Source organism: Mirounga leonina, unplaced genomic scaffold (genome assembly GCF_011800145.1).
Source record: "Mirounga leonina isolate KUSES-001 unplaced genomic scaffold, KU_Mleo_1.0 Mir_170, whole genome shotgun sequence".
Lineage (NCBI taxonomy): Eukaryota > Metazoa > Chordata > Mammalia > Carnivora > Phocidae > Mirounga > Mirounga leonina.
This window is the reverse complement of record NW_023270433.1, coordinates 12775987-12800604: the sequence shown is the minus strand read 5'-3', so window position 1 is coordinate 12800604 and position 24618 is coordinate 12775987. Positions and strand designations below refer to the sequence as shown.

Sequence of the window (24618 nt, the reverse complement as noted above, 5' to 3'; positions counted from 1 at the left end):
AATTTGTGGAAATCTATCAATAGTGCATTCTTTTTTTCATTGTTGTGTAGCATTTCATGGTATGTGTGTTGTTTCCTTTTATTGCCACAACAAATGAAAATTTAACAGCTTAGGGCTACCTGATTGGCTCAGTCAGAAGAGCATATGACTCTTGATCTCGGGGTCGTGAGTTCAAGCCCCACGTTGAGTGTAGAGTGTACTTAAAAAGAAAAATAAATAAACTTAAAAAAACGTAGCAGCTCAAACAACACAGATCTGCCATCTTACAGTTCTGTAGGTTGGAAGTCTGCCATGGGTCATGGGCTTGCAGGACTAAAATTGAGGTGTTAGCGGGTTGAGTTCTTTTCGAAAGGCTCTAGGGAAAAATCCACTTCATTGGCTGAACTCAGTTCCATGTGATTGTAGGGCTGAGGTCCCGTTTTCTTGCTGGCTGTCAGCGGAAGGGTGTTCCCAGTTTCAAGATAGAAGTCACCCACATTTCTTGGTTTGTGATCTTCTATCATTCCTTTCATGCTTAGAATGTCTCTTGCCTCTTCCATCATTGCATCCTTCTGCTTCCTCTTCTGCATTTAAGACTATTTTCCCCTGGATAATGCAGGATATACTTCCATCTCCTTAACCTTGATCCTGTCCACAGAGTCTCTGTGTAATGTAACAATTCACAGGCGCTGGGAATTAGGAAGAAGTGTGGACTTCTTTGGGGGGCATTATTCAGCCTCACACACTGTGGTGGATGGACCACATTTTCACCATTCACCTATTGAAGGGCGTTTTGATTATTTCTGGTTTTTGGCTATTACGCATGTTACGAACATTGGTACAAAAATGTGTGTAAGGGGATCGCACCCCATTTCCTTGGGCAATGTACTTTTTTCACTCAACGCCTTGTTTCTGGGTATGCTTCATGTGGATCTTATAGAATCGGGTCCTTCCTAGTGTCATTGTGTGCCATGTGAACAGAGTCCCTGAAATCATACCCTCTTCCTTGCTGTATCGTATTCTGCCAAATGATTGCCCCGGGGTGCCGGGGTGGGGTCACCCATTCCCCTACTGGTGGACATCCAGGCTGCTCCCAACATTTTGCTACTACAAACAGTGTGGCAGGAGACATCTTTGTGCAGATCTCCATGTGCAAGGATGAAGCAGCGTTCTAGACTGGACGTGGGGGGGAGGGCGTTCTGGTCCCAGAGCGCATGTGTGTGTGTCGGTTTCCACTAGCTCTGATCTAATTGTTTTTCAGACCCTTCTACTCCACCAGCAGTGATGAAAGAGTCCCCTACATCCCTGTCAACATTCAGGGTCACTGTTCTTTATTTTTGCCTATCTGAACGGTGTGAGATGGTATCTGGTAGTTTTAATTTGCGTTTTCCTGGTCACCGTTGAGGTCCAGCACACACATACACCCCTGTCTCCTGTCTCCTTTTTCTATACTCGTGCTGACTTCTTTTCTCCTGACACCAATATTAGAGGTTGCTGCCTTTCCCTGTTTTTAAGCATTAAGATCTGGGCAGTGCAACCCGACAACTGAAATTTGGTGTCTTGTCTGAAATTACAGGATGTTCTCAGGCCTCCGTGTTTCCATGGGAACACGTAACAGTCATCCTTCATGATTAGGTGGTATCCCTGGCAACCAAGCCAGCAGCATTTGAATGAAACCGATTTTATTTTATTTATTTTTTTGCAAACACATCAAGGTTAAAATGCATTTCTCTGGCTGTGGCTTCCAGGAGTGGGAAGACAGCCTGGCGTTCCTGGGAAAAATGGAGACTCTTTTGACCTTGTGGTGGAAAGGGGATCCAGGATCGGCTCGTCCTGTGGCCTGGTTTTGCAGGTTGGGAGCCCCGAGGTCATGTGGAGGTCACAGAAGGAGTCTGAGCTGAGGGGAGACTCTTGGATCGGTGCTCCAAGGCCAGGGATGCTGCACAGTGTTAGGTCACTTACCCAGCTGTGTTGCTTAGACCTTTGGGGAGCACAGGGCCTGAGCCTCCCAGTGTCTGCTTCCCCAAATTAGAAAAAAAGCACTGCTAAATCAAAGGACATAGGCTTCTGTGTTTTTGTCAAGGACTCAGGCTAAATCCCTGCAGGCAGAATGAGGATGGCCGGGAGGGGGTCAACTTTCCCTATTCTTTGCCTCTGTAAAATAAAGAGGGTTTGTTTTTTGGTCTTTGCTTTTGTTTTGGTAGTTGAGGACTGAGACAGTCACTGCTCTAACCCCCTGACCCATTGGATTGCTGATAAATCAGGAGCTGGCCTGGAGTCACACAGCAGAGGCCAGGTTGAATCCGTCTCCTGGTGCCCGCCTTGCGTTCCTCCCCCTGCCCCAGGCTCCAGGCACCCTCAGCCTTCTGTGAGGTCCTCAGTGTGTGTTTGGGGGGGCAGTTTAAGGAGCTTCGGCATGCCCTCTTACTTCCTACCGGGCGGAACTTTAGAGGAAGTCATTTTTGCCTCTGAGAACTCAGTCTCCTCATCTGGAAAATGGAGCTCACCACAGCTGTCCAAGTTGCCATGTGGGGATTCTATATGAATGGGTCCAGAACTTTCCTTCTCGGGGGGGGGGGGCGATAGTGCTCCATGTGGGCGAAAAAAATTGGTTCTTGGAAGGGAGGGTGCAAAAAAAATTCTCACTCTTTCTTTGTATGAAGCCCAATATATGTACAGGTCATGAAGATAAGCTACTGGGTATGTGGTATTAAAGTTTTATGGGGGGGGGACTAGGGAAAAAATGTCTAAAAAGACCCCTCTCCAGGGGAAATGGTAATGAAGAGAAGGTAGAGAGATGCTGGCTCAGAACTCAGTGATCCACGAGGTTATTGTTAACTTTGTGTTGTGAGCCTGTGGCAGGCTTGGGAAAGCCATTTGGGGTGTAGGATGGGGAGAGAGCCCGATCCGGCCCGGACCCTGCCCTGAGGACCATGAGCACCACACGGCTTCTTTCCTGGCCTGCCCCCTCCCCCGCCCGCCCCCGTCCCTCCCCCTCCGTGGAGGACGGGCTGGGTCTTGGGCAGCTGGGATCCCGCCTGGTGGATCAGTCAGGGTCCCACAGGAAGCAGATGGGACTTAGGCTAGGATGATTTGAGGTGTGGGCGGGTGTGGGGAATCATGAGGAGGAGTGCAGGACCCCAGAGCTAGTGACAACCAGGGATGATCTACTGAGGCTTAGGGAGGGGAGGTGGGCCAGGGCTCAGGAGACAGGCTCATCTTGATAGTAGCTGGGACTGTCAGTGGAAGGAGGGAGGGAGGCAGCCAGCCTGGGCGACTCTCCCTCCCCTGATCTCTGCACCAGTTCCCCCCTGCCACCCCTGCGCTGGCCTAACCCCATGGAAGCTGGGGGGCCCAGAAGCTCGGTTGGTGGGGGCCACACAGGTCAGCCCACTGGAACAGAAGGCAGGGTGGAGAAGAGTGGAGAATAGAGCCGGGGCCAGTAGAAGCTATCTGGAAAGGTACAGAGGTTCCCCTTCAGTTTCCTCTGGAGGGCAGGGCCCTGTGCTGGGCATTGGCCGGGAGGCTCCAGAGGTCAGGGAGAAGAACTGGTCGCTCTATGCAGGAGGGAGAGCCGACTCCTATCCTTTCCTGCCCTGTAGCCCCCTTGCTGACTTTCTGCCTTCTGACAGGGATGGGGCATGGCCAGGGCTTCTGAATTGAAGTTTAAGGCTATTTTGGGAGCACCTGAGAGTGTCTTTGCTCTAGACCTATTGGGTTAGTGGCTGATGGACAAGTTCCTTTCCTCTCCTCTCAGTTTCCTCATCTGTAAAATGGGTGGTTGGATCAAGCAACCCCCGAGAGCCTCCTGGCTCAGACCTAGGAGGCAAGAGGAAGTATTCTGCACAGGTTGGGGGGAGTATCAGTCTTGGTCTCAGAGAGAGGCAGCCTTGCTGGGCTCCTCATGCCCTACAGGTGACTCCATGTATGTCTTGCCTGAAGCCATGGTGGCCCACCTGCCCAGGAAGGGCTGATGGAGCTGTGTGTGTGTGTGTGTGTGTGTGCTGGGGGAGGGAGGGAAGTTCTTGAAGGGCTTCTGGGAGCTGAGCACAGTGCCTCACACATGGGTAGGACACAGTGGTTATGGTGGACACCCAGGTGGAGGTGATGGGGGTGGGGTGCTGGGGGTTGGGGAGAGAGGTGAAGGTAGACTGGGGAGTACAAGAAGAGATTTCCTAGGGAAACCTCCAGAAAGAGTGGGTGTCTCCTAAAGTGTGACTAGCAGGGACCGTGGAGGGGGAGGGTGGAAGGTTCTCAGCAGGAAGTGCCACAAGCAAGGCACTGAGGGCCTCAGAGATCGCGGTCACTGGGCTGAGGAGGAGCCGAGTGGAGGAAACTTCTCTGGAGGAGGTGGCCCAGGGCTGGCTAGTGCACATCCAGACCTGGTATCAACCCCTGCCTTAGGTCTACCTGGTGGTCAGCCATGCCCAAGCCCATCCCCGTGGCTTTCCTGCTGTACTGGAGCCCGTCCTGGGGGGGGGGGGTGACAGGCTCAACTCTGGCCTTCCACACGTCTGAAGACTCCTGTTCAATCTGGCTGCAATGAGGGAATGGACTGGAAGGGGTAGACGTTGTCCCCAGTGGCGCTTCTGCCTTCTGGGAAAGCCTGCTCCTGGTCATCTGTCCTGTGCACGTGCACACGTCCACCCGTCCTCACACGGACATGTCCCTGGGATAAGTCTGCGTGGCTACACGCACAGATGTGGAAGTGCATGTGTGTTTGCTGGGCATGCGCCTGACTACGCCTGTGTGTGCACGCATACCAGGGAAATCTCTGCCCTATCCTTTTTTTTTTTTTTTTAAAGATTTTATTTATTTATTTGAGACAGAGAGAATGAGAGAGAGAGAGCACATGAGAGGGGGGAGGGTCAGAGGGAGAAGCAGACTCCCTGCAGAGCAGGGAGCCCGATGTGGGACTCGATCCAGGGACTCCAGGATCATGACCTGAGCCGAAAGCAGTCACTTAACCAACTGAGCCACCCAGGCGCCCATGCCCTATCCTTTTTCTTCCTTGCGAACCAACAGGCCTTTCCTGAGCACCCCCCATGTGAGAACTTTGATAGGAGGCTTGGCCAGGCTATCGCTGTAGGAGCCAGAAGGGGGCCAACAGCGGAGGACAGAGGGGTCGCCAAGCGTCTCCTCCAGGGCCTGCAGGATGGGCTTGGGCCCAGAGACCTCTGTGGGGGGTCCCAGCCAGAGCCCTGGAAAAGAGGCACCCGGTGCTGAACATGGCGAGCATGGTGTGAGGGAACAGCTGGGAAAGCGACCAGCTTGCACTGACCTGGGAGGTTCTGAACAGACATGCTCAGATCATGGCCATGAGTTTTAAATGAGCTGTCACCATTTAAAAATCAGAATATTTCATATTTTAAAAAACTCAGATTTCCAGCTTCTCTTGAACTGTGGGACGCTGTGGCTGCACTGGGCCCCCCATGGCTGCACAGAATAACCAGCGGGCTGCTACCCTTGATCCTGGGAACAGCCAGCCCTTGCACTTCCATCAAGTTTAAGGCCTCTGGAAAAGAAGGTCTGAATTAGAACCCGGAGATCACAGATTCTCATGTTTGAAGGGACTACTTGTATACCTCCAGTAACAGGGAGCTCATTATGTCACAAGATATATGACTTGAAGTACAGGTTTTAGGACACCTTTTTTTTTTTTAATTGGGGTGGGATGCCTGGGTGGCTCAGTCAGTTGGGCATCTGCCTTCAGCTCCGGTCCTGATCTCGGGGTCCTGGGATTGTGCCCTGCGTCCGGCTCTCTGCTCAGTGGGGAGTCTGCTTCTCCCTCTCACTCTCCCTCGGTGCTCTTGCTCTCTCTCAAATAAATAAATAAAATCTTTTTAAAAATTGGGGTGTATATATACATATTACATAAAATTTGCCATTTGAATCATTTTTAAGTGTACAATTTAACGGCATTGAGTATATTTATGTGCTGTATGTTATGTGTTGTCCGACCATCACCACTGTTTCCCACTCTTTCCCATCACTCCAAACAGAAACTCCTATCATTAAGCCATACCCTCTCCATCCCGCCCACCCTCAGCCCCTGGTTACCTCCAGTCTACTTTCCATCTCTATGAATTCGCCGATTCTAGGTGTTTCATGTAAGTGGACTCATACAATATTTGTGTCTGGCTTTTGTTGCTCAGCGTGTTTTCCAGGTTTGTCCACATTGCAACGTGTGTCAGAACTTTTGTTCCTTTTTGTGATGGAACCACATTCCGTTGTATGGCTCTCCCACACTGCATGCATCCTTTCATCTGTGGATGGACACTTGGCTTGCTTCCACCTTCTGGCTGTTAGGAATAATGCTGCCTTACACATTTGCATACAAGTCTGTGTATGTGTCTGTGTCCCTGTTTTCAAGGTTTTGGGGTATATACCTAGGAGTGGAATTGCTGGGTCATGCGATAATTCTGTCTTTCACTTTCTGGGGGAACCGCCAAACTGTTTTCCATGGGGACTGTACTATTTTTTTTTTTTTAAAGATTTTATTTATTTATTTATTAGAGAGCGAGCGAGAGAGAAACAGCATGAGAGGGGGGAAGGTCAGAGGGAGAAACAGGCTCCCCGCCGAGCCGGGAGCCCGATGTGGGGCTCGATCCCAGGACTCTGGGATCATGACCTGAGCTGAAGGCAGTCGCTCAACCGACTGAGCCATCCAGGCGCACCGGGGACTGTACTATTTTATGGGGACCAGTTGTCTGCTGTCCTGGCCAGGATGGGCATGACAGGAGGGCCGGACTGAGTGGCTTCGATTGCCCGTCCTCACCAAGCTCTCTCTCCCTCTGTTGACAGAGTCGCCCCAGGAAAGGCCAGGCTCCCGGCGCAGTTTGCCCGGCAGCCTGTCAGAGAAGAGCCCCAGCATGGAGCCCTCGGCTGCTACTCCGTTCCGGGTCACGGTAACTATCTCTGCGTCACCATCGCTACCTGGCCAGGGGTGCTGCTCTGTGACCCCGCGGGCCCCCTTCCTGGAGCCTCATGGACCGGGAGAGCATCCAGCCTCCCTCGTTCTAGGTATCCGATCGCTCAGCTGCTCCCCTCTCGGTGGCTCAGCCTGGGGGCCACGTGGGGGTCCCATCCTGTGAGGGAGGGGGCAGAAACAGGACAGCCAGCCCTGCAGCCATGGGGCCTGGAGCAAGCTGGCCGGGGGAGAGAGAGTCTAGTGCGAGGCCAGATAAACACAGCCCACGTGCGCACACGCACACCGCGCTTCCTCGACTCTTAGGATGGCACCGTTTTTATTTTTACACGTTAATATCTCTCATGTTACAGCCTGTGGTGTGTCATGATTTAATTGCTATGTTGTTTTTTTTTTTCTCTTGGAGACACATAAAAGAATTGCTGTATCTTAAAATTGATGATGTCTTGGAATTGACAAAACATGGCATATATACTTTAGCTGTTGATTTTCGTGGTCCCACCGGCATACACCTTTTTCTTACAAACCTAAACAACTTTACGGAGACAGAACGCGGTGACCCTTAACATCTGACTCCCTGTGTCCTTGCCAAGCACGCACAGTTTGGCATCTCTTTTCTTCCCCATCCAGCATGTTACCATGTGCTTCTCGGTCCGGAGCTCTGTGAGCCACTGGAGGCATGGAGAATTAGTAGGGAGGAAGAAGTAGTAGCTACGGTCTCTTCCCCTGGGAACTCATGGTCTATAGCGGAGGTGGACGTTTGCATCCATCCATCCATTCAGTAGTTTATATGGCCAGCTGTGTCCCATTCTTTCTTGGGACTGGGGCTGAGTGGGAGAAGCTGGCCACCAGAGCACCAGCTAGACAAAGCCCCTGAACTTATGGGCTCACATTCTGATGTTCAGATTATGTGCTGTGAAGAAAAGCAGGCTGCTGTGATAGAGAAAACCAGGAGGGCTTCCTGGAGGTGGTGTGGTCGAGAGGTGATATTTGTGCTGAGGCCCAATGGATGAGGAGCCAGTGCTATGGGGAGCAGGGGGAAGAGGGTTTTGGGTAGAGGGAACAGAGAGGGCACAGGCCTGGCTGTCCCCATGAGTGTGATATCAGGGCTCCGGGTGAGCTAGGAGTGACCAGCTGTTCCCCCCAGAGGCTGACTTTTGAGCTGGGTCTTGAAGGGTCAGTAGAAATTGGGTAGTCAGGGACAGTGAGAGAGGGAGTTCCAGGGACAGTGAGAGAGGGAGTTCCAGGTAGGGGGAAGAACAGCTGCAAAGGCACAGAGGCACGCGAGACATTGGTGTGTTTGTGGAACAGCAAAATGCTCGGTGGGACTGGAGTTGAGGGGTATGGAGGACAGGGTAGGGGGTGAAGCTGGGAAGCTGGGCTGAATCTGGGTCAGGGGGAGCCTCAGGTGCCAGGCTAAGGGATCGGTCTTTCCCCAGGGCAACTGATTCTCTCACCTGTCTGTGTGTCATAAAAATGCTTGCAAAAGACATTCTTAGGCCCCCTCAAGATCTCAGAGCAGGGGGCCAGGGGCAGAACCTGGATATCTGCATTTTAACAGGCGCCCCCAAGTGGTGGTTGGGAGCTTCAGGCTCTGAATTAGCCTTGGGCAGCGAGGAGGAAAGGGAAGCCCAGGCTGAGAGTGGGTTCAGGGTCCCTCCCCTGGGTGTGGCGGGGGCCCCTGGGAGAGGGTCTCCAGCCTGCAGGGAGGGCCAGGGCGCTGACCCCTGGGTGGCCCCGACTCCAGTCAACTGCAGCTGAGGCCGAGACCTGCCACTGGGGCTGAGCCTTCAGGGGCCTTAGGGAACAATGACTCATAATAAGGTAGCCACCTGCCTGTGCTTCCGGTCTCACATTGGTGATCTTTTTTAATCCTCAAGACAGCCCTGAAGCTGACTTTGATCACCCCATTTCACAGTCAAGAAAATGGAGGCTCAGAGAGGGGAAGTCACTCAGCCAAGCTCCAAGGGCCAATAAATGGTGGAGCCAAGATTGAGACCCAGCCCGTCTGACGTCAGAGTGTGAGCGTGCGCTCCTGGCTGTGAGGAGGAGAGCTGTTGCCCCCCCTCGCCCTCCCGGAGCCTCTCAGTGTGGTTTTTTCCCTGTTCCCCCTTCTTTTGCTGCTCGTTAAAGGTATCAGCACACCTTGATGTGGCTGTCACTTGCCGGCTAGGCTTGGCGTCTTCCCTTCCCGCGTCTTGGTGCGGAAACCATGCGTGGGGCAGAGCCAGCCCCAGCCTTCTGGGCCCTCAGGCGCCGGGACTCAGGGGCCCCCACTGCATGGCCGGGCTCTGCAGGCTGGAAGGCGTGTTCCCTTGTCATTTTCCCCACTTCTCACAGTGACCCCGAGGGGAGGTATGACGAGTTGCTCCATTGTACAGATGAAGGAACTGAGGCTGAGGGACGTGAGGTCATGAAGTCATTTGCCTGGTGTCACACAGCTCTGGAGTGATGGAGCCAGGCCTGGATGCCAGGACTGTTAGACACTCGCGTATTGTGTCCTTCTCCGGGCACCTTGGTCCTTTTCTGTGTGCAATGGTTAAGGAAAGGGATGCGAGTTTCTTTTCTTTTCTTTTTTTTTAAGATTTATTTATTTATTTAGAGAGAGCATGCACGTGAGTTGGGGGGGGTGGGCAGAGGGAGAGAGAATTTCAGGCAGACTCCACGCTGAGTGCAGAGCCTGACGTGGGGCTCAGTCCCACGACCCTGAGATCATGACCTGAGCCAAAATCAAGAGTCGGACGCTTAACTGACTGAGCCACCCAGGCGCCCCAAGGGGTGTGAGTTTGTATCCTGGCTGGTGCTCAGAGTTCAGAAGTGCTGGAGAGCTCAGAGGTAGGGATCGGGGTTCAAATCCTGGCTCTTCCATGACCTGTGTGACCTCATTAGTCACTCAGTGAGCTTTGTGTCCTTATCAGTAAAGTAGGGAATGTCCACCCTTCCTTGAAGGACTATAGTGGATCTTCGGGAGTCCTGGCTCATATAGGCCCAGGTCTGACCCAGGGTAGACACTTGATACAGAAAACCTGCCGCTGTCCTTGGAATTGTGTTTCCCTTTTTGGCTTTAGAACAGTACAGATCTAGGGAGGGTCAGGGTGGAGAGCAGAGGACAGGGTGTTTGGGGGAGGGTGGGTCTTGGGTGTTGGGGACACACTTGCACCCAGACCCTGTGAAGGACAAAAAGCACACCCTCTCCCCCGCCCCCGCTTACGCTTGCTCACATGCACTCGCATAAGCCACATCCTCACGCACGTGGCTGACTACTCTTCTGTGCATCCCCCCGAGGGAACTCAGGGAACATGGTTTTGCCTGGGGGAGACAGGGGAGACAGCACAGGATATACTTGAATAACTGGTGTCTTCGCTGCCACCTGAAACTCGGGTGACGGGATGTCACCACCTCTTACGGAAGTGCCCCTTGGCAACCGTGTAGTTTAGTGAAGAAGCAACATGTTGTATCGTCTAGGACTTACCTCTTTACCTCCTCCATGAAGACTAGAGCCTGGGAGGGGCTGGACTTGTGCAAGCTCACCATCCAGCTGGGAGTGGGTCACTAAGACCACACGGTGCTAGCAGGCTGGTGTGTGCCCTGAGAGTTGTGGAGGACCCCGGATGAGGGTAGGATGGGGAAGGAAACTGGAAGCAGGTGACCAGAAGGACCTCCTGCCCATCTCTGGCCTTCAGCTGTCAGGCTTTAAAGAGATGATGAGGCCAAGACTCAAACCCAGATCTGTCTTCTCTGTATCAATAGGGAATCCTGGAAGGGAGAGAGGGACAGAGAGGGCAGGCAGGCAGCAAGCTAGGGGCCCCGTGTCTGCACAGACTGTCAGGCTGGGTCCAGAGGCGCTGCATGGGCCCATCTCCCTTCCCAAAGCCAAGGAACCCTTAGAACAGCAGCATGCTGCCCCCTGTCACCTGCCACTCCGTGTTGGGAATTCATGGTTTGATTTGGGGGGAAGGCAGTGATGACTCTTCCTGCCCTCCCCATAGGTCTCCTCAGCCTACCACCTTCCCCAGACCCAACCGCCCCTGGTGTAGGCTGGGTCCTTCCCCTCTCCCTCCTTGGCCCCCACCCCCTCCCATCGACCTTGAGGAGAGCTGGCAGGCCTGGGGTGTGGGAGGTGGCAGAGGCTCTGGGAAACTTGACAGCCAATTGATTCCTCCTCGGGAAGTTGAAAGTGGAGAATCGTGTTTGAAGGTTTAGCTGAAATTAGGTCTCAGGGCTATTTTTTGCAAGATGGAGAAGGAGAAGTGTCAGGGAGGGGAAGGCCCAGGGGGTTGGCGGAAGCTGCAGATAAACTCAGTACCGGGTTGATTGCCGATGCTTCTAGAAGGGGGTCTTAGTTCCTTTCAGTTACCTGCTTTTACTGGATGCTTATTTGTGCGCACCCTCACTGGTCCTGGAGCTGTGCTGGAGGCATGGCTGGGGTGCAGTGGGCACCCAGAACAAGGGGTAGTCCCCGTTGGCTAGGAAGGGCAGGGAAGAATTCCTAGAGGAGGCTCAGAGGGGCTGAGTTTTGAGGGATGTGTAGGAGTTTGTCGGGAACAAAGGGAAAAGAGTATTCCAGTTGGGGGCAACAGAAGCCAATCGGAACAAGCCAATGGCCCCATGGGGTTAGAGTGTTGGGTGAGTTGGAGGCATGAAGTGGGGGGTGGCTGCAGAGGAAAGTGAGTGGGTGAAGGCTCTGGATTTTCCCCTGTGGGACCCAGGAGCCGCCGGAGATGCTGGGTGAGAGTGGAGCCAGCAGATCTCTGGGATGTGGACTTCAGGATTTCCCAGCTACTTGCCCCTCTTCCCGCTCCTGCAGCTTCTCTCTCTGCACCTTCCCCAGATTTCAGCTGTCTACCTGTCCTGCCTATATGCAGGCCTGTGAGGGTCCCCCTCCACACCACCCTTGAGGGCTGTTGGAAATGATCATGAAGCCTTCCCTGGACACAGGAAGGACTGAAGCTCAGAGAGGGTAGGGTCCTTTCCCCACATCACACAGCACGTCTGGGACAGCGCCTGGGATTGAGCCCAGGTCTCTCCGTTCCCCCGATTCAGGGCTCCTCACGCTTGGCTCCCGCCGGCCCTCTCTCTTCCCTGCAGTCGAGACCTTCTCCCCGCCTCCATCCGGTTTCCTGGGAGGAGAGGCTGAAGGGAAAGGGCATCCGTGGTTCCTGCCCACTCGTCAGCACGCTGCCCCCTTCTGGGCTGCCTGTCGCACTAGTGCCCCTTCTCAGCTCGGGCCGCTCCAGTTAGGCACTGGGGTGGTGGACAGAAAAGCTGGTCAGGCTCACAGATCAGATGAGCCAATTCTGTCGCTGCACACGTGGTACAGCGAAGGCCCAGAGAGGGGAGGCTTGCCTGGAATTCCTGTCGGGGCGCACTCCCCCGCTCCGGGCTGCCCTTGGCCCACCTCGGATGTGCATTCACGTGGGACACGTCTAGGTCTGTGGCCCCCAAGCCGACGTGGGGAGGTCAAGCCATGCAGCCATGGTTGACTGTGACAAGGCAGTGGTGCTGGACCCTGGATCGGGGTCCCACAGATGGGCGCCCCAAGCCCCTCCTCACAATACCTGGCTCAGTCGAGCCCTGTGAGCTGGAGTCTCCCAGCCCGGTGTCTGACAATGTTCCCCCGAAGAGGGAGTGGTGGAGAGAGGCTTCCTCCGCCCCTGCCATTCATGGAGCCTAATTGTTATTAAACTGTTCAAACCCAAAAGGAAAATTACTATCATTTTGGTGTGTGTGCTCACCTTCTGCAGGGAGAGGCTCCTTTCCTGCAGTGGGAATGCAAGAGATGGGGACATTGTCACAGACAACCCAGGTGCAGGAGCTGACCAGGGCAGCCAGGGTGGACCAGGATGCTCTTTGGGTCAGGGATGTGGGTGGGACAGGGGGCTCTTTGGAACCTCCTGAACCTGAGGTCAGGCCTGGGACTGCGGACGGGCTGTGGTATTTGGTAGGGCTCAGAGGCTGCCGGCCCCATTAATAAATGGATGCTATCATTGCCTGACTCTGAGCCTCTCTGTCCCCATCTGTAAATGAGCCGAGGGGCCCCTTACTCACGGAGTGGCTGTGAGGGCCCAGTGCCTGGCACAGGGGAAGCATTCAGCCAATGTTCACACCCTGTCCCCCATTCTGGTGGGTGGGGCTCACTCCTACCCGACACCTTCCCCCAAACCTTCAGGTAATCAGACAGACACCTCCCTCCTCACCCATCATCTGCTGCCCCAATGCGACATTGCCTTTGACAGAGCTTCTAGGGCTCAGCCCTGGCACCAGGAGGTGGAGGTGGGTAAAGTGGTTCCTAAGGGGCGAGAGACCAAGTTCCCAGGTGGTGAGTACAGATGGAGGGAGCTGCAGGTGTCTGCACAGGGCTGTCTCCCACCAGCTGGGGGCAGCAGAGGGCAGCGAGTGGCCGCCTGGACAGCCACTCCCAGAGGAGAGTTGGAAGTCCCAGGGGTTTGTGCGCCCCCCAGGGCCACAGGGCCCCAGCTGAGCTAAACTACTAGCCGCAAAGCTCACCACTGGGTGGAGGGGAGAACTCAAATCAAGGAGCGCCTATGGACAGCTGGGCCTGCCACTGGTGGCTGAGCTAACTGGACCCAGGTTGGCCAGAGAGCTGGGGGACCCAGGAAAGAGGACCCTAATTAGGGACATTGGAGTGGGGCAAGGCCTGGGGCCAATGCAGCTTTCCAGCAGGAGGAGAGGCGCAGGCTGAGGCCGGCCACCCCGAGGGCCGCCGAGCTGACCAGTAGACACTCCATCATGGCCATTCTCTGACGGTTTGCAGGTGTCTTGTTCCATCCTCGCCAGGAATTTGGAAGAGAGCAAGGCTGGTCTTCTGGTAGAGATGGGCTGGTGGTCAGAGCCTGGGCTGCAAGTCCCACTGACATGGGTTCACATCCCGGCTCTGCCAGCCCCTGGCCATTTGTACAGTGTTGAAATTCTTGCAGAGCCCGGCCCACAGCACCAGCCCGGGCTCTGCCCACCATGCTGCTATTCTCTCCATTTTGTAGAAGAGAACACTGAGGCCCAGAGAGGGGAGGTGCATTGTCCCAGGTCACAGAGCCAACTGGGGATAGAGCTGGCATTGGAACCTGGGCCTCCCCATCTCCCTGCCTCATCTGGTCTTGGCCCTGCCTCCAGCCCGCGTGGCCTCCAAGGGTCAAGAGGTGTTTGTGCAGGGCAGACACTCCTGGCTTGGAAGGGAACTGCTCCCCTCGTCCCACCCCATCCTGTGGCCCCTGCAGGCTCTCTTCTGGGTGGGGGGGCAGGAGACTGGATGTGGGGGGCAGGGCTCAGATGCCTTCACTTCCCCACCCCCTCATGGTAGGAAAATGAAGCAATTGCCTCTGTCACATCAAGTGGCATTTGGGTTGGATTACAGACATAATTATCTCTGAGTCTTCGGGTGGGAATTGTTTCCAAAGCCAGGAGGCCCTCTTTGGAGGTGGCAGTATGACATCTGTTTCTGATACAAGGCCCTGCATTGGGATGAGTTGCTTTTCCTGTGGAGTTGCTTAAAGAATGCCTAAAACAAGCCATGATTGTTACTCTGCCCTGCTCCAGCATCTTAGATGGTTGCAGGGGGGTGGGGCGGGGCTATCCAGCCCCTGCCGCAGGTGTCCCCAGGCCTGTCCCAGCCTCAGGGCCCTCCTTCCTACAGGCTGGTCCTATCCTCCCCATTTCCCTGCCTTGAGAGCTCCTTCCCTCCTCCGCGCTCCCCTCACTCCAGCAGGCATCCCCTCCCCTAGGCCACAGACTGTGATTTAACCATCTACCAGACGGTGACTTTCTCAAGGGCAGCGACTGTTTCTGATTTATCTGAACCCTGGGCATTGAGACGGGGCCTCATTTATGGTGGGCACCTGGATGGGCTTGTGCAGTGAAGGTGGATGAGAGAGACAGACGCAGAGAATGAATTCCATGAGTGAGTGCTGGGTGGGTAGGGGAGGGGAGCAGAGATCTTCTGGCTTCTGAGAGCCCCACTTGGTGTCTCTGGGGCCAAGTGGCCAACCGTCTTGGGAAGAGAGCTCAGGACAAGTCACCCAGACCACCACAGAGCCCTGGCAAGGACACCGGCCCTTGTTGTAAAATTGACCTTGACTCCACCCCATGGGTTCCCATGATCCCTCAGGGGCAGGACTCCCAGGTGAGCCAGGCCTGCAGATGGTAAATCACCCAGGAGGAGAAATAGCCTATAAAATCCTCTCCCAAAACGGTGCGTTTTGTATCCTGTATGAAAAGGGCTTTAGAAAGCATTGCTCACTCAGGTGGATTTATGGGGCTGCCACCCGCCTCTCACCTCTCCCTCCCACTATAACGTTTACTTGTCCCTGGGGCTGGGGCACCCTGGGGTCCTGGTGCTCCTTGGTGGCTCTTGGTGCAGGGAGAAACAGGATAGCACCTCTTCCCTGCCTTGCTGCTCAGGGGCTACTCCAGGCCAGCTGGGTGCTTGGGGGCTGGGCGGGGAGGATCTCACTTTCCAGCACAGAGCTGGAGTCCCCACCATTAACACCCTTCCTTCCTGAAGGCTGTGCTGTCCAGAAGATCCCTCCCATTTGTTGTCACCTGCACATGGGTCACCAGGGAGGGGAAAGATAGCATGCCCACACTGGGAAGGATTTAGACCTCAACTAGACCAATCCCCTCGTTGTACAGATGGGGAAAGTGAGTCACAGAGAGGCTAAGATGCCTGCTTAGAGCCTTACAATGTGGTAATGGGATTATGGAAGAGCTTAGGCTCTGGCACAGACTATCTGGATTGACCCCAGCTCTGCCACTTCCTAGCTGTGTGACCCTGTGAAAGTTGCTTGACCTCTCTGAGCCTCCATTCTCTCATCTGCACGTCGGATTGTGAGAATTAAACGAGGTAAGTCCTGTAAATCTCTAACACAGCGCCTGAAGCTTAGACAGGGCTGAATAAGTACATCTGGTTTACTCTTATTAGCATACTGGAACAGTCCTCATTATTATTAATAGCAGAGCTGGGTTTTGGACTCACATTTCTTGACTCTGAACATGGTTTTCTCGCCACTCTGCCAGGCGGCCTCTGCTGAGAGTGTTCACTCATGCAGAGCGAGCGTACGGAACATAGGACCCAGGGCCTAAGCGCCGACGTCAGTGAGTCACCCTAGGAAGACTGGCCTGGTGCTGGGACCTCAGGCAGGGCCTGGAGGGAGGCAGAGGGAGAAAGTGGAGATCCTGCTGCAGGGGTGAGGCTCCCTGATGGAGTCAGCCTCCCTGCAGTCAGGCGGCCCTTGGTGCTGGACTCCCCACCCCGAGGTCAGAGCTGGCCAAGGGCTTAAAGAGCTGATGAAGTGTGTGTAGCTGTCCAGACCTCTGGGACAGGCTGATTATGCTAAGGCAAGTGTCGGCTAGCTAGAGGATTTATGGGGCAGTGAGTCACTCCCAGGCTGCTCTGGGTTATCACATCCCTTCCTGAGACCTCAGAAATTTGTGTCTGATTTCTGTTCACTGATGCCACTCAGTCCTGGGCACTGTTACGTGTCAGGAGGTCCTCTCTTGTCCTCATTCCCTCCTCCTACCTGCACACGCTTACCCTCTTCCCAACTGGATGCCCCCTTCCTCCTTCCTCTTAGACTTCCTTAGGGGACCTCTTGACCTGGGTGTCCTCTGCACTGTGTGTGTGTGTGTGGGGGGGTGGTTATGCCCCATGTTATCAGCCTGGGCTCAGGTGGTGGTGTGTAACTGGAGGTCAGAGGGACCTGTGATCACTCCATGGGCCTCCGAGGCAGCCAGACTTATGGCTTTCCTACCTCTGCACCATTGCCTGTGCTGTGATTCTGCCTGGAATTCTCATATGTGGCTTCCCTACCCCAGATAATCTTAGCAAGACCCCCCACTGCCTCACTTTCAATGTTTCTGTTAGACTCTCAAAATCTGCCTCCTCCAGCAAGCCCACCCAGATTGACAAGTGGAATCCCTTAAAAAACCTCCCAGAGCATATTCTCAACTTTCTCCTTTTTCTTTCATATCATAAATATTTGTTAATTAGTTCAGGAAGCATTTAGGAATACCTGCCAGGCGTCCTGCACTGGGAACCCAGGCCACTATGGCCCCCACAATCCTGTGAGGGAGGGAAGCATGAAATAAACACATGTATAATTACAACTGTGATAAGTCTGCAGAGTGACCTGGCCTAATCCCAGGGCATCTGGTAGGCCCCTGAGGAGAGACTATGAGGAGAGACTGAAGGGTGTGCAGGATCCCCTGGGCAAAGGAGGCCTCTTTTCCAGGCTGTGGGAACAGCCTGTGCCAAGGCCCTGTGGCAGGAGGGGCTGGTAATTCCGAAAGTCCCACTGAAGACAAGGGGGTTGGAGCCCAGGGGATGGATCATGAGAGGCCTTAGGAGCCTTACCAAGGATCTAGGCATCTATCCCCAAGCCCCAGGAGCTGTGGAAGGGTGTGGAGCTGGTCAGGGCAGGATCTGATCTGCTTTATCAAGGACCCCTCTGGATGCCCGTGGAGAGTGGACAAGGAAAGGGAGGCAAGACTGGAGATAGCAAAGCAGCAAAGAGACTCCTGGGAGTGTCTAGGAAGGGCCAGCACCACCTCTCCAGCTGCACTATGGGATCCTTGAGGGCAGAAAGTCCCTTCCAGGACTCAGTACATGGGAAGGCTCAAGGAATACACCCTGAATGAGCCTTGACCAGCTGTCTTCCCCATCAAAGGGGATTTGGGTTACACAGTTTGCTTTGGTAAACTCCTGCCCTCTGTTTCCTTCTGGCTAAGGGCAGGGCTGGCCCCTGGTGGTCAAAGTCCAAGCAATAAAAACCACAACAATGACCGTGATGATGATAGTAGCTAACGTTTACCGCGTGCCGGGAAATGGGCTAAGTTCTTTACATGCATGATCTCATTGACTTGTTACAACAACCTTGAGGTGGCTGCTGTTGTCTTCCTCCTACAGAAATTGAAACAGACTCGGATGGTTAGGTCACCCACCTTGGGCCCATAGCCACTAAGTGGTGGAACCCTTTTCTACCATGCATCTTGGGGGAGGGGGGATGAAAAGTATTTGCATTTTACCTGCGCATTCCTAGAGATTGAGGTAATCCTGGGACCTAGGTAGAGCTTTAGGTATGATGATGGCAGAAGGAGAAATGTTTGGGGCAGGGCTCTCTAGCTCTGGATAGGGGTGGGGCCCTGAAGAACAATTGCCAGGCTGCAAGACTCCCAAAAAACCACATGTTCAGGGAGCTGGGAAGGCCAATTTTCAGGGTGTGAGAGAAGCAAATAGGATGTCCTGAGATTCTGGTACAAAGTAAGGTCCTGCACACAGATCAGGGGAACTATGGTAGCAACAGCATTTTCTTCCCTTGGATCCGAGATTTGGGCTCCTAGCTCTTTGAACGGGGCTCTCTGGGCCACTTTCCCTTCCTGCTGTGGTTGTGAACGTGAACACACACGGGCTGGTGTTTGGCCTGTGTGTCGTTCTGTGTGTACCTGGTGACAGCTGAGCATGTATGTGTATTTGTGAGCGTATCTTCATTTGCATGTTTTTTCAGCGTATCTTCATTTGCATGTTTCACGCCTGTATGTGTGTATCTGTACGTGTGCTAGTCAGTGTGCTCGTATGTTTATGTGTGTGTATCTGTGTGTGGTGGTGGTGCGGAGACTTGTATGTTTACCCATGTATTTCTTTGTGGGCACACCCCCCCCTTCTGTGTCTTTGTATGCATGCATGTCCTTGAATTTGTTTGCGTTTCTGGCTGTGTGCAACCAATGAGTGTTTAATGCAAGAGTGACCCTTGTGTGCCAAGGTCCGGCCCCCTGCTGGTTCTCATGGCTCGTGAATTGGTTCTTTTTTGTGTGACCCAAGTAGTCTGGCTGCCTTCTCCCGGTATGCTGGAGTGTGGAGGTCTTACGTTCAAAAGAGCAGGCAATTGCGGAGGGTTATGTGGGCATAGAGTGGTCTTCAAACGGGTGGCTACCAGGAAGGCACTGACTTAATCCTGGCTTAAAATGCCTCCCCTCTCATCCCTGTCACGATGTCTGACCTTCCACAATTAGTGAGTCATTCTCCAGCTGGGACCCTCTTTGAGGGGTCCATACCTCCCAGGGCAGGAGGCCAGAGAAGCCCGGCAGCTTGCTGAGGGCAGAGCCCCAGGAACAGGGAAGGGAGGGCAGGAGGAACCGTGCATCTGAAGGACTTGGGCAAAGCCAGAGAAGTTGCTGGTACTGCTAGTGCGAGGCCTGGGAGAGCCCAGCTGTGGAAGGCAGCTGCTCTAGCTTCAGCTTTTTGATTAATTAATTATTATTTTATTTTATTTATTTATTTGAAAAAGAGAGAGAGAGAACATGAGCAGGGGCGGGAGAGAGGGAGAAGCAGCCTCCCCACTGAGCAGGGAAGGAGCCCGATGTGGGGCTGCATTTTAGGACCCTGGGATCATGACCTGAGCTGAAGGCAGACGCTTAACTGACTGAGCCACCCAGGCGCCCCATAGCTTCAGCTCTTTAGAATCACCAGGTATCAGTGCTGGAATGGAGCTTGGTGATCACCCAACCCAGCCCTTAAGATATAGAAGGGAAGACCGAGGCCTGGAAAGAGGAAATGTGGGGAGCCTGAGAGGTTCTTGAAGGCTGGGGTGCTGCAGAGAGCACTGGGTGAGGAGACAGGGCACCTAGGTTCTGCCGTGCTTCTGCCACTGCTTCATTCAGTGACTCTGGGCAAGCGCCCTGCCCCCCTGGGCCTCGGGTGCATTGTCTGTACCATGTGGGCTCTGGCCTGGCTGCCCGATCTGGGCCCTCTCAGCTCTCCCTGTGACTCTGGAAGCAGGACCTCTTCCCGGAGCCGGAGCCTGAGCCTGCTGAGCTGTCGGGACTGCCTGCCAGCCAGTGTGCCCAGCCAGTCTCCTCTCCTGGGGCTGAGGGAGGTGGAACCATCTAGATGGGGTCTTCCCCTCCCTTTCTTGTGTTTTTAGGTGTGATTTTGGCATTTGTGCAAAGCTGCAGAAAGGTCCTGAGAGACGCACCTGTTAAAACAGCTTCCTCCTTGAAGGCTGTTTGGGTGCAGGCCTTAGAGACGGCCGCTGGAGGAGGAGCGGGGCCTGGGCCGGGGGAGAGCCCACTGGGTTCTGCCTCCATCCTGAGCAAGGCCTCAGTGGGAGTCAAAGGCAGGTCAGGCCTGCTCACTGGTCTGGGTGTTGGAAGGGGAGAAGGCGATGGAGACAGGATGGCGGATGCAGCACCAAACAGATGATGGAGTTGGGGGAAGGGAGTCACCCTTGGGGACAGAGCGCCTACTATGTGCCAGGCACAGTGTCCCATGCTTCACACTCAGGTTTGAACATGGCTCCGAGACCAGTGGTGACATGCCGCCTCTGGGTGCCCAAGTAGTGGCGCTGGAATGCAAACCTGTCGTCCCCTAGGTGCTGCCTAGGTGACTTGTGCATGAGGCATGTGGGAGGCTGGGCCTGGGCAAGGTGTCCCTACCCGGAGCGGCCAGGCCCTGACCTGTGGTCAGGGAGAGAGGGCACTCCCCTTCTCTCCTCTGGTCTGGCCTGTGGTCCCGGGAGGTTGGGGCTGAGCTCTCGGTTCCCAGTCTGGCCTTTGGGGCCTATATGCGGGCACATAGGGAGAGGGCCCCCACCCTGCCCACCCCAGGGGCTAGAACCCCCCCCCAGCTTGGCCACCAAAGAGCTCTGCCACTTTCAGCAAGTGGCTTAACTTCTCTGAGCCTCTGAAAACCCCAAACATTCTGCAGCACACATCCTCCCTGCATTCCCAATAACAGGCATTGGACCCTCCTGGGCCTCCCTCCTAGGGCTTGGGAGGAGCCCAGTGAGTGCTATGGGCAGTGACCCCATAGAGCAGGGGCTCCGCAACTGGTCATCTCTCCTCACTGGCATCACTTGGAATTGACTGAAATGGGTGAATGAACAAATCATGTTCTGGAATTCTCTAAGGCCCTTGAGAAAGTTTCTCAGAACATCCTGAGGAAGGGGTGAGCAGGGTTAGGGCCAGATGTCAGGATGGTGGCATAGTGGCTGGAAAGGGGTAAGGGAGCTGCCGAGAACTTGGGTCCTTCCCTCCAGAGACCCACAGGCCTCTCTGTCCTCCACTGGGGACTGCCCTGCACTTTGGTCGGTGGCATGGACGGAAGCCCAGGGGAGCCGTGTGGATCAGCTGGAATGGGCAGCCGGCCGTCACAGAGAGGGGCAGAGGCGACACAGCTGTCCCCACCCAGTCCCGCAGGCAGCAGCCTTGGGCACAGGGGACCGTAGAGGCCGCACACCCCATCTGGCGGGCTCTGTCCTCACGGAGTGCATTGGCTGCTCGCTGAGCTTTCAGTCCCTGCTCTAGTGAATGAAAGCTGAGGCCTCCCCCTAAGCAGCCCCGGCTGCCCCCAGCTCGCACACTTTGTACATTGGGAGTCTCTGTGAGGTTGCTTTAGAAAAAAGTGCTTGTTTAAAAGCGTTCGAAACTACCAAACGGGATGACATTCCATGGCTCCGGGATCATTTTGCAAGCGTGTTCATTCATCCACTAGGCATGACACCAGCCTGTCCCTGCTGCGAGACAGCCTTCAGGCTCCTGGGAGAGCCCAGACAGACTCCCGCCCGTGGTGGTCATGTCCCTTCTCAGGGCAGAAATCGCTGGTTGCTCTCCCGCCAACATCAGTAGTCATAATAATAAAGCTGTAACTATGGAGTGTAGTGGCTGAATCCTTACTATTTTACTGGTGATAGCTTGCCTCATTTGATCCTTCCCACAACCCTATAAAGTAGGTACCATCACTAGTCTATTTTACAGATAGGGACACTGAGGCTTGGAGCGGGCCAGTGGCTGAGAACAGGGAGCAGGGGACAGGCAAACCAGGGCTCAGAACCAGCTCCACTCCATAGCAGTCCTAGAAAGTGGGCCTCAAGGACCCTGCTTTCCTGAAAGAAGGGACATGATTTGCCCACTGCCTCTCACTAAGGTTGACTCGGGTTTAGAATAAGATTTTCTGACTTGAAGATGCTTCTTGAGTTTGGAGCTGTAGCCGCCTCCAGAAATCATGTCCCTGGACCTGCTCATGAAGGGAAAGGAGAAAAGGCCCCTCTCCCTTCAGCCAGCCCAGGGCTGGGTGAAAAGCTGACCTCGGCCCTCCACCCCATGAAAGAGGTCAGTAAGCAAGCTGTGAGCCTGGGCAGAGTAGGGAACTGGAGTCTGGGGTCTTTGATTAACCTTGCTATGTGATTTTGGGAAAGTCCCTTTCCCTCTCCGGGTCTCATTCACCCTTATATCCAGACTTCTGGATCTGAGTCCCCCTCCAACTGTGGCTTTCTGGGAGGATGAGCATTTGCTAAGCCCGCTATATGCAGAGCCCTGAGCTGGGTCCTCTGGCAGACACAAAGTCCTTCAGGGTGTGATGGGGGGGGTTAACGGGGACCTTCCCCATTCCCCTGAAGAATCTGAGCCGCCTCTCCTCTAATTAATCTGCACTCTGCTCCCCTCATAGTGTTAACAGCTGGCTGTCTTGGTTACTGTGTCTAGCACATAGTAGGCTCTCGATAAATGTGAATGAATGAATGAATGAATGTTACAGAGAGTCTGAGACCCCAAGGTCATTGTTGGTTTGGTGAGGGATGGTAAGCTTCAGGGAGGGGGCAGCTTGTCAGAGGAGCCTGAAGTCTAGCCCTGGGGGGGGGGGGCGGGGAAGAGGAAGTGGCACGGTCCCACTCAACCTCCTAGAAGGAAGAACGCTTTTTAAAAAAAAAGAACTCAGAAATAGGATAGAGCTGTCAGTATAGCTACATAATGACTACAGAAATTGTGAAAAATGCCTCGTGGTTCTTTGTACCACAAGAATGTAAAAATCGTGAAATTTTCCTTGGTGTAGAAAATAAAAACCAAGACAAAGTACAAGCCCATTGGGGAACTTGCTTGACAACACCTGTGAGAGATGAACCCGTCCAAGTTCACCAGGTGCATCTCCCCTCCCTGCCGAACGGGCACGAGACCAAGGTTGGGGCACCCAGAGCCTACACACAAGTGCAGATTCCGGCCTTCATGCCGAGTCTCCCAGAGAGCCTACTGTTCCTTGGCCTGCCACCATTTGTGGTCCCTCTCCATTAGGGATTGCTCTCTGGAGGAGGGTCCCTCTTGTGGCCCCTAACACCGAAGAGGTATTTGCTGAACTACAGCTGATTAGAGTAGCTTGGGTGACACCGAGCTGCCAAGTGAGAGGCATTTGGACCCCGCTGCCTGGGAAGGCCTGGACAAAGTGGTGTTTCGTCCTCTAGGTGTAGGCCCTAGAGGATGTGCAGAGTTTTGGATCAGAGAGACCAAGGGAGAGGAAAGAGTAAGGGGGGACAGATAGGAAAAGGGAAAGCCTGCAGAGGGTGGGCAGAGGAGGGGCATCCTGTGGTAAAAGGTCTGGCATTAGGCAGGCCTGGAAACTGTGTGTCCTTGGGTAAGTCATCTTATCTCTCTGAGTGAGGTTTCTTCATTTGCTGAAAGGGGTAATGTTTCTCTGTCATTTTCTTGTGTGGATGACATGAGATGATGTGTACAGCTAATGGTTCACCTCATCATGACTAGGGTGCTGGGGCCATAGAGATGGACAGATCAGCACAGGGCATGGCCTATAGCAAGTGTCCACCTCTGGATTCTTTATTGTATGATGGATGAAAGGTGGTGATCAGATCGTGTACAACAGTCACTTCAAAATGAGTTACTATCCCCTTCGCTTCTGTCCTTATACCACCTGGAATTGAGGCTGGGGTGGGGGGTGAGACCCCAGAGCCCCTCGCAAATTCCTCCCTCAGGGAATTCTCACCTCCCATGAGTTTTCCTCTCCCTCTTATAGCCTTCTGTAGTTGCAAGTCCTGGACACCCCAGCCTGTGGCCCCTTGAGCCCCTAAATCTTCCCTCACCTAACAAGGGAGCACTGGTTCAACCTGCCTCCTCTCTTCCCTGTCCCTTCCATGGGACCAGGAGCTCCTGGGGTTGGGGGTGGATTAAGCTCTGTCCTGCGAGTGCAGCCTGGTAGATGGGCAAATGAAATGGCCTGAATGGGGGCCCTGGCTGAGGTTTGCCATACTCGTCCTAGGAACGGCCCCCTGCCCACCATGGGTCATAATGGGGCCCTGCGGCAGCAGGTCAAGCGAAGGCCCAGTCTTCTCGCAGACATGGCTGCAAATCTTGAAGCAGGCCATAGGGATACGCAGCAAACCCTTCAGCCTCCGCCCCCTGCCTGAGCTAGGTGCTAGGGACCCTGTCCTTGACGTGGTTGTCCCTGCTGAAGTACCAAGGTTCCAGGCAAGGGGCTTCACCCTGAGGGTCAGTGACGGTCGCCTGCTGAAGGAATGGCACCCAGCCTAGCGGGCCGGGTGGCCAGGGTACTACCAGGCGCTGGCCCCAGGGGACAGATCACACGCCTTCTCCCAGAGCCTCAGTTTCCCTCACCTGTACCTGGGGCTGGGCACACCGACCTCAGGAGTGGAGGACCGCCCAGAGTCAAGCCGGGACCGGGCGCCGGGAGTGGATTCCTCCAGGGGGGTGGGGGCGTGCCCTGGGTCAGGGAAGAGGTGAGGGGGCCGCCCCTTCGCAGCCCCGCCCCCGCGCCCAGGGGGCTCGGGCGGCCTCGGCCGCGGCCGGCGCGGCTCGCCTCGGCGTCGCCATGGCAACAGCGGCTTAGGGGGCGGGGGCGACGTGGCGGGCTGGGCCGGGCGGGGGGCGGCGCGGGGTGGGCTGGGCCGCGCTGCGCGGGCCGG

General features: G+C 54.7%; 1 protein-coding gene across 6 annotated transcripts in view; it reads left to right on the top strand.

Moving 5' to 3' along the window:
- DAB2IP (DAB2 interacting protein) overlaps positions 1–24618 on the top strand; it is a 188021-nt gene that overhangs the window by 79231 nt on the left and 84172 nt on the right. For all 6 annotated transcript variants that reach the window (XM_035015901.1, XM_035015900.1, XM_035015902.1 and 3 more), the window contains one exon: positions 6784–6887. In XM_035015901.1, coding sequence (XP_034871792.1) covers positions 6852–6887 — 36 coding nt within the window. In that variant the 5' untranslated portion in view covers positions 6784–6851. The remainder of the gene's footprint in view (positions 1–6783; positions 6888–24618) is intronic.